Here is a 14,632-nt window from a genome sequence, read left to right as displayed (position 1 = left end):
AATATGTGGAGAAGGTTGGAAAAATGAGAAGCTGAAATGGATGGATCTGCCCAGCCATATAGACTGGCCCATTTACAGGTGTGCATACTAGAGGCAACAGGCATCCAACTCCCCCACTTGCAGATATTTAACTTCTAAAGATCAACGAAAAGGGGGCTGAAACTTGAAGACAGGTAGCTGTAGATCAGTGGTAGGGAAATCAGGTCCAGGAGTCAAATACAGCCCTCCTCTGCTGCTCTCTGGTTTGACTTGATACTCTCCCCATGCCACACCCCCTTCTCAGTTTGAACTGCTATCCCTAGGCCTCACCCCTCACCAGCCGTACACTGTGTCCTCCTTCAATGTTTTTGCCTGGATGGAATACATCCTTGAACTCTGTTGTGGAAGGAGGGTACTAAGTTTACTGCATGTAATATGTTAAGGTACCTTCTTTCATATGTGGTGGACGTGCCCAAAGGTAAAGGACTTCTGGGAGAAGATTTATAATGAGCTTAAAAAGGTGTTGAAAAACACATTCAGTAAGAAACCAGAGGCCTTCCTGTTGGGCATGACCAACTATGAAATCCCCAACAAAGATAGAACATTCTTTATGTATGCCACAACAGCTGCTAGGATTTTAATAGCTAAAAACTGGAAAACAGAAGAACTACCAACAGTGGAAGATTGGCAGATGAAGTTGATTGAATACACGGAACTCGCAGAACTGACCACGAAACTCCGAGACCAGAGGGAAGAAACGGTACAGGAGGATTGGAAGAAATTCAAAGACTATTTGAAACGACGTGAAAAGATAGACATTTGAAATTGAAATCAGAAGACATTTAAGGCTACAGTAATGCCAGAAGTTAGATTAAGATAGGAGATAAGAAGTAGTTAGAATTATGTTATGTTTATTTTTTACTAGGATTAAGAATAGAGTTAAATGTTGATTAATGTTTATAATGATTAAGATTAGGTGAGAAGGAAGATTTTACAATGTTATAAAGTTACTAAAGAAGATTAGAAATGAACGCAGAAGAGAGGAGGTGAGGAGGCCCCAAAATAATGTTAGGAATAAGATAAGAATAGTGGAATAAGTGTTTGTTTGTTTGTTAAGATTTTTGTATTTTTTGTAGTTTTGTAGTTTTTGTTGTTTTGTATTTTGTATTTTGTTTTATTGGTAAAAAAATGTAATAAATTTTTATTTTTTAAAAAAGGAATACATCCTTGAACTCTGATCATGCCTCGGGGTAAACAGTGTGTGTAGAAACTAGCCTACTGTACAAAGATAAGAGCTACGTTCATTGCTCCACCCACTCTTACCGCTGGCCTTGCTCTTCACTGGCATGTGGCTCAGGGAAAGTTGTACAAAAGGAAATGCAGCTTTTGGGCTGAAGGAAGCCCCCCCCAACACTCTGGTTTTAGATGTTCGCAAAAAAAAGAGTTTTAAAAACATTTTCAGAGGAGGGGCTGTGCTATTCTGTTGCAGCAAAACAACAACAAAGAGTCCTGTGGCATCTTAAAGACTAACATGTTTATTTTAAAATGTGCCACCCGTCCCCGTCCCCAAAATATGAGCGGTAATTTACCAAGGACAGTTGGAGCATGTGTATAATTACATCAGTGTTGACAATCACCTTGAGATTCTCCCTGCCATGTGTGTTTCTACTAATTAACCAACGTTTTGCTTGTGGTTCTTGTTCATAGAGTTGTAATTTACCCTGAGATCTGCCAATTTGCTCTTGCTTTCCCAGTGAGTGGCAGTCAGGTGTTTTAAGGGGGAATTCTTTAAGTCAAATGGAGGCTCCTTGAAGAATCATACTCAAATGAGGATTGATGTGTCTGTCAGTGGGCTTGCTTTCGTAATCTGAAAGCCTGCAAGTCACAAAGGATTTTTCAGTTCCGTGCTTCCTGTAACTACAGCGGGAATGATCAGAGGAGCATTAAGCTATGATTTGGCTGGCTGGATTGCTGCTTATGTTGAAAATTCAATTTTAAATCAAAATGTCGTGTTGCCTTCAGCAGTGGACTGCTCTCCATTACAGTGCCAATCCCAGAGGGTTTAACATAGAATTTCTGTCTGAAAGCTTATGAAAATTCATAAATCCAACTTCTAAACTTGGCATGTGAGGTCTATATTTGTATCTTGCACTGGCAGTTTGATCTTAACGCCCCTGCCCACAGTGGCTCTTAGGAAATTTTATTTATTTTTTGTATTTATTTTATTTCTAAGTATTTATATCCTGCTCCTATTTCAATTATATATCCTACTCCTATTTCAATCCCAGAATTAGGAACAATTAAATAAAATGCTAATAAAAATATGTGGGTGGGGTGGGGATAATAGTATTCAAAAAATGACAGGATCCATAAAAACAAGTCCAGTTAATAACCAGGAAATTAGCAGCTCCATCATAAATGCACAAAAATAAGCAACAGTAAGGGCAACAATAAGTGGATGAAGAGAATAGGACATCTAACCAACTGAAACAGTCCAAGGGCCATTGCAACAGTTCCCATTCCATTTATTACCAGGGGCATCCTAATTATTTCCCCCCCCCACTCCATATCTCACCCAAAGACAGCCCCACTCTGTCGAAGACTGTGGATTATAAGTAAGTTAACACAGCAAAAACAGCCCGCTCCATTATCCACATTATAACACACCAGGTGGGGGTATTTACCTTCAGAGATAATAGTGACCTCTTCTAGAACTATACACTGACTTCTCAATCTCCCCAGACTCTAATTTTTGTCGTCTCATTCATGTTGAGCTAATGCTTTATTCCATGCCACAGTTCTTTGTATACACATTTTTTGGATGTGTTAAACATAAAGTATCTTTTAAATTATGGTGCTGGAGGAGACTCTTGAGAGTCCCATGGACTTGAAAAAGATCAAACTTACCCATCCTTAAAGAAATCAGCCCTGAGTGCTCACTGGAAGGGCAGATCCTGAAGTTGAGGCTCCAGTACTTTGGCCACCTCATGAGAAGAGAAAACTCCCTAGAAAAGACCCTGATGTTGGGAAAGATGGAGGGCACAAGGAGAAGGGGACGACAGAGGATGAGATGGTTGGACAGTGTTCTCGAAGTGACTAGCATGGGTTTGGCCAAACTGCAGGAGGCAGTGGAAGATAAGAGTGCCTGGCGTGCTCTGGTCCATGGAGTCACGAAGAGTCGGACATGACTGAATGACTGAACAACAACAATCTTCACAGAAAAAAATAAAAAAGGAGAGGGTGGTCCATTTGCATAGCTGTCAACTCCCCGCCCCCCACAGCTTTTAAGGGAAATTCCCTTATTCTGAATAGGATTCCTCACAAGAAAAGGGAAAAGTTGACAGCTGTGTCCATTTGCCCCCGTAGAGACATCCAGTGTCTATACCTTTGGGGCAGCCTGCTGGCTCCAACCAGCAATACTGCTGCAACACTCCATAGATAGTGAGAGTCAGTCGATAAGCCAGAGCTGGTGTCTCTCTCCTCGTCTTCCCAGTTCTAACAAGACTCATGGGCCTCAAGGTCAGTAGGGCTCCTAGGGTGGGATGTGCAGGTGACTTTGCCGGGCTCTCCCATCCCTGTGTTCTTTGACAGCGAGTAGAAACAGCAGTCAGCCATCAGGAATGCAGTCAATATCCCTCCTTTCTCTTTTTCAGGGGAACAAAAATCACATGTAGAAAGAAAGGGTGAGCAAGGGAGATTGGGAAGCCTTAATAGAGGTATATAAAATTATGCATAGTGTGGAGAAAGTGGGTAAAAAAGAGAGTTTCCTCCTTCTCTGAAAATTCAAGAACACAGAGTCATTCAACAAAGTTGAATGTTGGAAGATTCAGCGTAGCCCAAAGAACTAGCACATAGTTAAACAATGGAATACAGCCCCACAAGGTGCAGTGATGGCCGCAAACAATGACTTGTCCTGCCTACAAGATTGCAATCAAATAGATGTGATACAAAAGGAAAAATGAATGTGGAGGGAAGAGGAAAACAAGCACTAGAGCAGCTGCTTCCTTATTGGCTTAACTGGTATCCCTTGTGACAGTTTTTCTTCCTGGAAGGCAGGCTTGCAGCTTCCAGTGGTCTTGGTGCCTTGGTCAGTGACAGAGGCCTTCATATGGCTCTATTTGGTTCAAATGTTTCAGACCACCTTTTGCAATGTTTTATTAATGTGCATGGTGGGCACCAGTAATGCGGCGGAGAGACATGAATGAACACCGCAGTCAACTGGGCAACGAGTACATAAAATGAAACCACAATAGAGCATATTCAGGTGTAATTGGGAAATTACTAGAACTCTGGAGGTCTGTTCCCAGTCACTGTAAACAATCCTGACTGAGATGGGACAACACTATGCATTTAAAGCACATATAAATTCTTTACTTTGGAACATAGGAAGCTGCCATATACTGAGGTAACATCGTAAACTTCATACACTTAAAGCACTCATGTAATTGTCATGACATCTCACCAAAGAACCCTGGGAACCAGTTTGTTAAGGGTGCTTGGAATTATAGCTCTGTGAGGGTAGACTGCACTTCCCAGGATTCATTGGGGGAAGTCACGACTGTTCAAGTGGTATAAATGTTCTTTAAATGTATGGTGTGGATGTGACCTGACTCAATAGAAGCCTCGTTCCTGTGTTGATTGTCTACAGCCCTTCAGAGATGGAAGCCTCTTGCTGGGGCTGCAACATCTGCTCCTGAGAAATATTGAATACAGAGTTCCTACCTTGATCTAGGTGCAAAAGCTGCTCTGTATGACATGAAGTTGGGTCCAAACATCTGCTAGTTTAACTAGGGAGAAGGATATAACAGCTGATTTTGGTCATTTGTGACAGGAGTCAGTAATAACTGATTTTAATATCAGAAACCACACAATTGTTTCCCCTCCATATGACTCACTCTCCGATCCTGCCAGTTACACCTGGACGGGAGTGAGGTTGGGGATATTTTCATTACCCAGTCCTCATTAGTCACAGCTGCCCAGCAATGAACAACAACAAAAAATTTTTTTTAATGGGCCTAGATTAGAATTGGATAGGTCTATCAAGGGCCAGGGAAATTGCTTCAGGGGCCAGATCTGGCACACAGGTGACCAGTCGGTTGCCCATTTCTGCTTTTTAGCATTATTTACTAGTAGAGTTTTATCTGAGAAATATGAAAATGATTTCAGAAAAGAAAGAAGAAAAGAAGAAAAAGCACTGGTACTAGAATTTGTCGCTTTCCTTCTGACAACTCAGGAAAAGAAGACTGTTCCCATGTGGGTGGGTGGGTGAGGGAAGAGAGAGATCAAGTATATGACTGCTGGAGATGGTTGCTACTCTCTTGATTACTCAAACTAAAGGGCTGCAGCGCTATAGTAGAGCATCTGTTTTGCATGCAGAAGGTCCCAGGTTCAAACCCCACCATCTCCAGGACAGGGAAATGTCTATGGCTGGAAACTCTGGAGAACTGCAGCCAGTTAATGTCGCTGTTACAAAGCTAGATATACAAGATCTCAAAGTAGCTGTCTTACTACAAAGGAATTTCAGAAATAGACTGGAAAGAGAAGTTGCTGAATTGCAACTCATTACCAAACTTAAAACCATGGAGAGACCTGGTCTGAACAAAGACATTGGATTCTTATCTCATTATACATGACAAAGCTATCTTTAGCCATCTCACCCCTTGCTTTTCCCTGTAAGACCAATTGCAGTGGTTAACAGTAGTCAGCAGGTTTTTCGCGCCTATCAGCTAATCACCCATTCCCACCACCCTTCTGAGTAATACCCCTCCCCACTCTCTCACTATATATAAGGGTCTGGTGACTTCTGTTTCAGTGTATCTGAAGAAGTGTGCATGCACACGAAAGCTCATACCAAAAACAAACTCAGTTGGTCTCTAAGGTGCTACTGGAAGGAATTTTTTTATTTTTTATTTTGTTTTGACTATGGCAAACCAAGACGGCTACCTACCTGTAGCTATAGCTTTTTGTGTTACCATTTAAATTAGCCCTTAATTGATAACTATGAGGACTACAATCTTAGCTCAGTGAATAGAGCAGGTTCAATTCATTTCAGCTTCCTGTGTTCTGAAGATTTGTGCTCTCTTTTGGTTATTTGTCAAAAAGAAAATAGTTCACCACTCATTTGAAATGGAAAGCCTCTTCTTCTTCTTCTTCTTCTTCTTCTTCTTCTTCTTCTTCTTCTTCTTCTCTCTCTCTCTCTCTCTCTCTCTCTCTCACACACACACACACACACACACAGGCAGAACCACAAAAGGAAAATAACATTGTTTGTTTTAGAAACAGATCTCTGGCAAATTCTGTAATCCCCCATCCCTGTGTGTGTGTACACTTTTGTAAAGTGAAACTTTTGTACTACTTTCAGTTGAATGAATTCTGAAAGCACAATGCATCACTGGAAAATATAAATTAAACAGCCCTTTCTTTCTTTTTTTAATCTCAAGAAGAACTGCTGCACTCCCAGTGCCCCCGGAGTAAAGATGTTTGCTGCAACAAGCTGGGAATTTGGTGTGTGTGATTTATTATAATGTGTCCCGCTTCTTGGCTTTTTGTTCTCCAAGCAGCATGGGAACACACCCAATCGAGCTACTTTGCATACTAATAAAGATTGCTGCCTGTAATTATTCAGCAGTTACTGTATTATCCCCTCGAGATAAATCATTCCGAGTTTATTTACTCTTCTTTGTTTCAGTTATTTTGAGGCTTTCATCCAGCGTGGCTGGGTTTCTTGTACCAGAAATGCAATCTGTTTTCTTTTATTCCTTCTCTCTGGAAAAGGATGTAGCCCCCCCCCAAAAAAAGAAGGGTCTTATCTTACTTACCATTCCTCTTGTGGGTGGAGTTTGGGTCCTGGCCAAATGATGGAAGAGGCATCTTTCTTTCTTACATTCTCTTGTGAAGTTAAGACAAGTGGATGATGAGGAAGGGCTGTAACTCAGTGGAAGAGCATCTATCTGCTTGGCATGCAGAAGATCCTAGGTTCAATCCCTGCCATTGCCAAGTAGGACATGGAGAGAACCACATGCATCCTATGATGTATCCATTCCTGGAAAGCAAACTGGTCCTTTGGAGCTCAGTATAATCTGCACTAGGGGTAGCCATGGTGCCCTCCAGATGTGGTTGGACCCCGCCTCCCATCATCCCTGATTGGCTACCCTAATCTATTCTGATTGGTAGCTCTTCTGTAGGGTTGAGGCAGAGGTCTCTGCCAACCTGAGCTGGAGATACTGTGGCCAATGAGTACCAGTTCTGCTAGTGAACCCTGAGCTAGAGATGGTAGGGCCTAGGCACAGAGCAGACACCAGCACTGATGGGTTATGCCAGTGCACTGTGGGTGCTAGGTGATGACACTAGCTCTACATGTATGAACCTTCTCTGCAATGATTCTGGTACCAGGTTTTTAGTGCAGTGACTGAAAAATGAAACGAAAGCTTGTAAGTCATCACTTCAAGATTTGCCTCTTTCACAAACTTAGAAGGTGGTCTTGGGTGAGTCACCTTCTCTGAGCTCTCCATCTGCAATAAAAGGATAATAAAACTGCCCCATATTGCAAGGATGTTGTAAGTATTAAAACAATGTGATATATGGTGAGTGCCACAAACCCTCCAAGGTTTCAGTAATATCCATTGTTCTTATTTCTTCTCCAATGGAATGGAGAGATGTATCATCGAGTGTTGCACCAAAATCTGTCCTCCAGTTTCTCCAAAGTTTTATTCGCCTGCAAGAGGTTTCCATTTCCCCCCCTGAATAATCCCCAGAGCATTTTAGGATGTGTTTTATTATAATTTTGGTGGGCAGGTGATATTTAGCTTGATTTAGTATGGCGAGGTTGCTCAGTGGGTGGCTTTCTTCCTGTTACACATTTCTCCAGCAATCTGCAGCCTCCCTAGCTGCCCAGACTTCATGATCTGAGAAAGCCCCATGGGAAGAGTTGTCTTCCACTTGACCTTAATTGAAGTATGGGCACCCAGTACACTGCAGAGTGCATACCACTGGTGAATTGATTCGTAGAATAAAAGAAAAGACACTCACAATGGCCTCTTGGTTACCTCAAAAGTAAGAAAGCAGCAGGGGGACATTTTTTTCACTTTCAGTTGCAATGCCCTCTGGCATCCAAATGTTAGACTGCCATTTTTTTACTTAAGCAGGGGAGGAAATATTTCTTCTTCTTCCCCCATCTGGGTTTCACCTGTTTCTTATGGTTCTCGCCTCTCTATGCACTCAGTGATCAAATGTAGCTCCACCAGTGGAAACAATGGCTGATCAAACTGCTGGCTCCAACAACTCAAAAAATGCTGCCTTAATTGCTTACATTACAGAACTGTCAGGTCTGGAACATTTGTACTCTCAAATCAACTTTCCAATTAATCTTTCCCCCTTTCTATTAGAGAGTTTTTGTTGTGGTGTAATTGTCATTGGGGAGAGGGAGCAAGAAGTGAAATAAAATGCTTGGGCAATGATATCGAGGGCGAAAGGACTATGCAACTAATGATGGGACCATTAGCTCTGACATGTTCTTTTAAAAAATAATATAATCTAGAATGTAAGGCAATTATATGATCTCTTCAGCTCCGCATAAGAGCCCTTTTTAGGAATCTGCATGTTAGATTTCTGTAGCCTGTGACAAATGAACATCTTGCAAGCGGGTACTTGTAGCTGCCATGTCTTACTCCTGGATGGGGTCCTTCTTATGACCCTAAGTAGCATCACCATCCTTTTTTTCTGAACTGAAAAACAAAGCAATAAAGGCAAATCTGAACCACACAGATTTTCTGTGAACTGCCTTGGTACTCTCCTCATTGAGCTACTATATCTCTCAGAAACTAAAAATATCTGGAAAAGTGCCTCCATTCCCATATACTACTACCCTGGGGATTAAGTTAAATGGAAGCAGATCTCCGGATGGTTCCTTTGCTGTCAGAGGTAGAGGGGAGGAGTCAGTGGGTCCATGAAAGGAGCTTTTTGGTGATTCCCCCAATCCCCTGGCACTACTGCATATTCAGAACTCCGTCCCTAAAGCGGTGTGTCTGGAACCATCTCTGTACCATTGCTCCTCGCCACCATCCCTGAGCATCTGTTGACTGAAGCAGCTGCCCCACTTTGCCTAACAATAGGGCCCAAATTCTCTTTTGCACTCAAACATACTGAAGACAAAATTTGCTCTTGGCACGAGAGCCTTTCTTCCCACCATGCCCCTCTCCAAGACTTCCCTCGATGAATCTGTACCCTTGTTTGCAACTCACCATCCTCCTTTAGGATAATTATAAATCTCAAAAGAGGTACCTTTATATAAATAAAAAACCCTCACTATAAACCAATATTGCCTTATTTCAAAGTCTAATTCAATTATGAACACACCATAACTTGTGGATGATTAAATTGCAAATTGTGGGTGTCCACTAGGCAAGCAGATGTATTAAATTTGTTTGCTGCTATAATTCACCTTTCCAACCACGCGGTATATTTTTCAGGACCACTCAAGGATGTAGTTGCCTTGCCTGAGGTTCCTTACGTCGTCTAGTATTTATGGTGCATCCGATATACAGAATATCTTCTTCAAGGAGACACGCATACATCACTTGAACTTTAGCACATATTACATTGTCCTAATGGAAAACTGTTATAGGAGAATGATTTTCTCTCTCCCATTTCCCCATGTGCTTCCTCGCATCTGAGCACAGCTTTTTTAAAAATAAAAATGTCTCCTCATTTATGTTTTATTGGAACATGAACCTTTTGCTTTATTTCTCACCAAAGTTGTGCTCTTACAAAAGAAAACTCATTTTCCTTTGGGAAAGATGGAACAGGTGATAATATTTATAAAGACAGGGTTGAAGTCATCATCATCAGCATGCTTTAGTTTTCATCTTAAAATGCATCTGAACAAAACAGAGCATCACACCACTTCATCTGCAGCTCAGCAGGTGAGGGGAATTGCTTTGTAGCTAGTTTGGTGGAGAGAGTTGAGATTGAGAGTTCACCATTCCTAACCGCATCTGGGCTCTGGTGAGAGGCACACCAGTAAAGGATCTAGGACAAAAATATTTATTATATTTCTTAAATAAAAACAGAACAGCCACAGGAAATTCCTTTCTCCGCCCATATATACCGGTAGCTAAGTCCAGTGCCACCTAGTGTCTCTACCATAAAACAGTGTGAACAGGTATGTGAATCTGAACATGTGAGATGTTTTATTTCTGTAGATCATGGCATAAGTAAAGGTTGATATAACTTAAATATGACATGAGGTTCTCCAACAAATTGAATGTGTAAGTGCAGGATAGGAAGGGGTCAATGGGCTCATCCCCACTCTCCCCCTCATTTGATAGCGATTGTGTTTGTGTGTAAGAACGATTGAAGTGGGTTCAGTCATCATGTAGCATCATTCTGAGTGGCATCCTAAGGGAAATTGTGGCTGTTGTGGGCTCTGCAGTTCTGTCAGGATCTGCTTTGCCAGCTCCAGACAGAGGTGGAGGAAGGAGGAGAAGCAGGGTTTGGCGGTTGCTGGAAGGCTGACAGCCGTGGATGGACGATGGATGTTCTCCACTTTTGACTCCGTATGTCAGAGAGGGGGAAGCAGAGCACAGACCCTCCTTAGTGAGGGGAAGAAGACTTTGGAATCTTCTGGATATTGTGTTTGTTGCTAAGTCTGTCCTGCTACTAGCCTGCATGAATATCTCTTCCTTTATTCACAAGTAAGAGCCACCAATGTGTTTTGGGATGGAACCATCCCAAACACCAGGATAGAAAAATGGGAGGGGGGCACATTTCAACTCAGTCCTGTTCCATAATGAATACTGAGGAGGCCCATATATCCTCAAATGAGGGGACCACCAAAGCCCCTCCCACCACTGATATTAAATTACAGGCAGCTTGGTATGGGAAGCAGTGCTTTGGCAAACACCCAGGTCCCAGACCCTAATATCAACACTTTAAATCTTTCTGGGAATGTAATTGGCAGCCAACCTACAGAATGAATTGGGCTTTCGCTTTTGCTGCCCTCATTTGAATGTTATGAATTCAAAGCTATCCTCTTGTAATATCAACTGCTTAGAGGGCAGGAGGTTTTTCTAAACTGCACATTTGGGAAACATTGCCATTTTTGGCTCTGGATTCCAGGGAGGCAAATGGGAATGAAAAGTTGTCGTTCTCCATATTGACAAGGCTTCCTAAAAGCGATAAATCTCCTAAGCATGCCTGGCCTACTTTTTCTTCCTTCTCCCAGGTTAAAGGCATCAGATTGTTTAGGATGTCTTCTCTAGAGAACTTAACATTTGCTTTATCTCTTTTGGTTGTTGTTGTTGTTTGTCTTTTATATAATTGCACTAGATAATATTGCAAAGTCGTATAAAATTAAAATCAAGTTTGAAATAGGGTTTGTTAATTACAGCATTTAACTGTTGTGGTTATTGTTTCCTAGGAGATTAATGAGGTGAATTATTGTAACATAATTAGACTACAGTATATCTAATCTCTTACATACCCTTGTGGTTTACTGTTATTCAAGTATCACTTGAAGGTTAATTTCACTTAGCTGGTGTATGCTTGACTTTGGCAACACACTTTATATTGAAATACGTTTATAATTATATTTGAAAGTCGTTAGGCAACAGCTTTGCCAAAATTATCATTGTAAACCGCACTGATAGAGGTAAGGATATTATAAACTGTGCAATCTACACACACAAACATTCTTATAAAACTCAGAGGGACCATATGCTATCAGCAGGATCACAATGAGATTCATGAATGCATTCTGAGAGCAGTTCTGATTTGCCTTGCCTGTTTCGATTGTCCGTCGTGATATATTGCAATCATTCAGAGAACCCAAGTTGGAGAGAAGGAGAATTCCATTAGGTGGGTTGCAAAGGATATAATTTTTATGTGCTAAATTACAAATCCAATAATCCCCCCAGCTGCCCTAAAAATGTTTTTAACTGCAGCTCTCTCCCCCCACACCCCAAACCCTTATAAGTTACTGAATTCCTCATTTCACAATGAGAGGCTTTGGGCTATTAAAATGGAAGCACGGTTAGTTTTCTGTAGTACCATTTCAGAGGTTGTTATTATCTTACGCTATTTTGAATAGCAATATATGGTATTACAGCTAAGAGTCAAGATAAGGCCAAACATTCATCACAGTCAAACTTCTCTCCCCCCCCCCCCTCACCCAAAGCAACCAATCAACCTATGTTGTCATTATTTTAATCCCAGGAATGCAGCATCTGCTCCCTCCCTCACCAACCTCTTTTTTTCCACACCAAATCAACTTGTCTTCATCGTAAATTCATGCTTGCTGTATTTCCTTTCATGCTGACTTCAGCAAGATATTATAAGGAATAGCTGCACTTTGGGGAGAGGGATACTGCTTATTATTTGCTTATATGATAATTTCCGTCAACTCACAGTATATGATACACAGTGTGTGTGTGGCTGGCTTTTAATTTGTGCGCAGTTGAGTTCAGCTTGTCTCCTTTTTTCTGGCTGTCAAAGGGCATCCATCAAAGGAGAGGTCTGAATGAAAATCCCACAAGGGTTCCCAAGGTGTTATTTTTGGAATAAGTGAGGACACACACACAGACGTTCCACCACTTTTGTCAGAGCTCTTTTGGCTTCCCATGAAATGTAGTATATCTTGTGGGATGCCGTTCACCCATCTTGCCTGCTACTCACTCTGGTAATTGTTGTTGCGTGCCAAGGCCCCGTGACCTGCAGTCCCCTAGTGCAGACAGAAGTATTTAGGTTTATGGGTTCAAATAGGCCACAGCTTTATTGGCTACATATGTGAGAGGTTTGGCTTAGGCATTGGGTGAAGCCGGGCTATATCTTGACTCCCGCCCGTCTGCAGGGAGTCCATCTAAGGGTAAACCACCAATAGGGGGAGGCCTATGACTTACATCAAATAGGGGCACCCCTAGGGGCCCCTGTTGGGGTTGTGGCTTGGCCCTAGCCCACGTCTGGGCATCAGGCAGAATCCACACCCCCAGATTCCTTTAACAGAATACCTTTAATGAGGAGGGGCAGGCAGAGGCTACAACCTCCCCTCCATTCAAACAAAGGCTTACCCAATGCCTAACCTCACAACGTTGTGACGATTGCTAGAAGGTAGGCAAAAACCAAATGGCTGGTGCCAATTTGCCAAGTGGGGGAAAAAAAACATCCTACCTGGCTCCAACAATATGTCGGCTGACATTTGTCCATAGCAAGGTATAAAAAAGAGGGTGGGTTGGGAGATCTGGTGATGGGAAAGAGAGGAGGGCTCCCCGGCCATGTCACAGTTTAAATTCCCACTGCTCACTTTTTGAGAAGGCCAAGCACGGAAAGATATCTTCCTGATAGATTTTATCCAGGAATGGGCATGCCCTGTCCATAGTGGGATCATCCTTCCAGGATCTGAATTCGTTATACAGAGCTAAGTCGGCCTCTTTGCAGTCTTTCACAATTGGCTGCATCATGGCGACATCCTGGTTGCTGACCCCCATCGCACTGCTCGTACTTTTGTTCCTCGCATGGCCTTTTTTGAAGGGTGTCTTTCCGCTAGATTGTAGCTCTACTTCGGCCTGAAGGACATCAATTTTTCCTTGTACTTCTTTCAGTTGTTTTTCAGCTGTCGCCTGCTTTATGTTTGCTTCCCTCACCATTTTGTGTGCTTCCTCAAAGAGGCTGGCAGTAAGTTCTTCCAATTCCTGTCCGAGTTGGTCGCGCACTTTAGAAAGCCCCTCGCATTCTTCATCTTTCAGTTTCAGCTCCCTCTGAGCTTTAGCAAGTTCCTCTTTTAATCTTTTATAGCCCTTTTCTCTGACTTCCAAAACCGATGGGCTCCGTAGGCGAGACAGACTATCTGTGCTCAGTCCCAAAACATCATCACTTCCTTCAGAGGAGTCTGTTATGGTTGCTCCCTTCAAAAATTCTCTCTCGGCATTGCTGCTTGCCTTTCTGGAATTATCATATTTGGACGATGCACCTTGGAGTCCCGAGGTAGAACAAGGAATGGTTTCTGTAACATTGATGCTGATACCTGATGCTTCTGCACAATTGAGGTGCCTAGGAGATGAATAGACGGGTTGTGTAGGAAGATCAGAGATGCTCAGGGCACTCGGAATTGGCGTGGAGCACACAGCTGAGGCATGAAGCCGGTAGATGACTGTGGGTGAGGTAGTTTGTTCAGAAGCACTGGATTCATACACTCCTAGAAGATCTGGAGTGGTGGGCGAGGCTAGATTCACTTCGTGAAAACCTTCCATACTGCCTCTGACAGTGGAGGTACAGCAGTGTTTCACAAACTTGGGTCTTCAGCTGTTTTCAGACTACAATTCCCATCATCCCTGACCACTGGTCTTGCTAGCTAGGAATGATGGGAGTTGTAGTCCAAAAACAGCTGGAGACCCAAGTTTGGGAAACACTGATAGAGCATAGCCATAATGGCTAACAGTAATTGATAGCTCCTCCATGAATTTGTCTCATCCTCTTTTAAACTAATCTAGGATGCTGGCCATACCTACATCCTGTGGGAGCAAGCTCCATAGTTTAATTATGCATGTGTGAAGAAGTGCTTTCTTTTGGCTCTCCTGAATCTTCCAGTGTTCAGCTTCACTAGATGGTCCCGAGGTCCAGTATTAGGGAAGAGGGAATGGGGGGGGGGGATGTTCTCTATATC

General features: G+C 42.5%; 1 protein-coding gene across 1 annotated transcript; it reads right to left on the bottom strand.

Moving 5' to 3' along the window:
* Positions 1-13,247: 13,247 nt before the first annotated feature.
* On the bottom strand, positions 13,248-14,219 carry LOC117056896 (rab-3A-interacting protein-like). The gene has a single exon (XM_033167589.1). It carries the CDS (start codon positions 14,217-14,219, stop codon positions 13,248-13,250), a length of 972 nt encoding a protein of 323 aa, XP_033023480.1.
* Positions 14,220-14,632: the final 413 nt, after the last annotated feature.

The sequence above is a fragment of the Lacerta agilis genome, chromosome 13 (genome assembly GCF_009819535.1).
Source record: "Lacerta agilis isolate rLacAgi1 chromosome 13, rLacAgi1.pri, whole genome shotgun sequence".
Classification (NCBI taxonomy): Eukaryota; Metazoa; Chordata; class Lepidosauria; order Squamata; family Lacertidae; genus Lacerta; species Lacerta agilis.
This window is presented reverse-complemented; position numbering and strand designations above follow the sequence as displayed.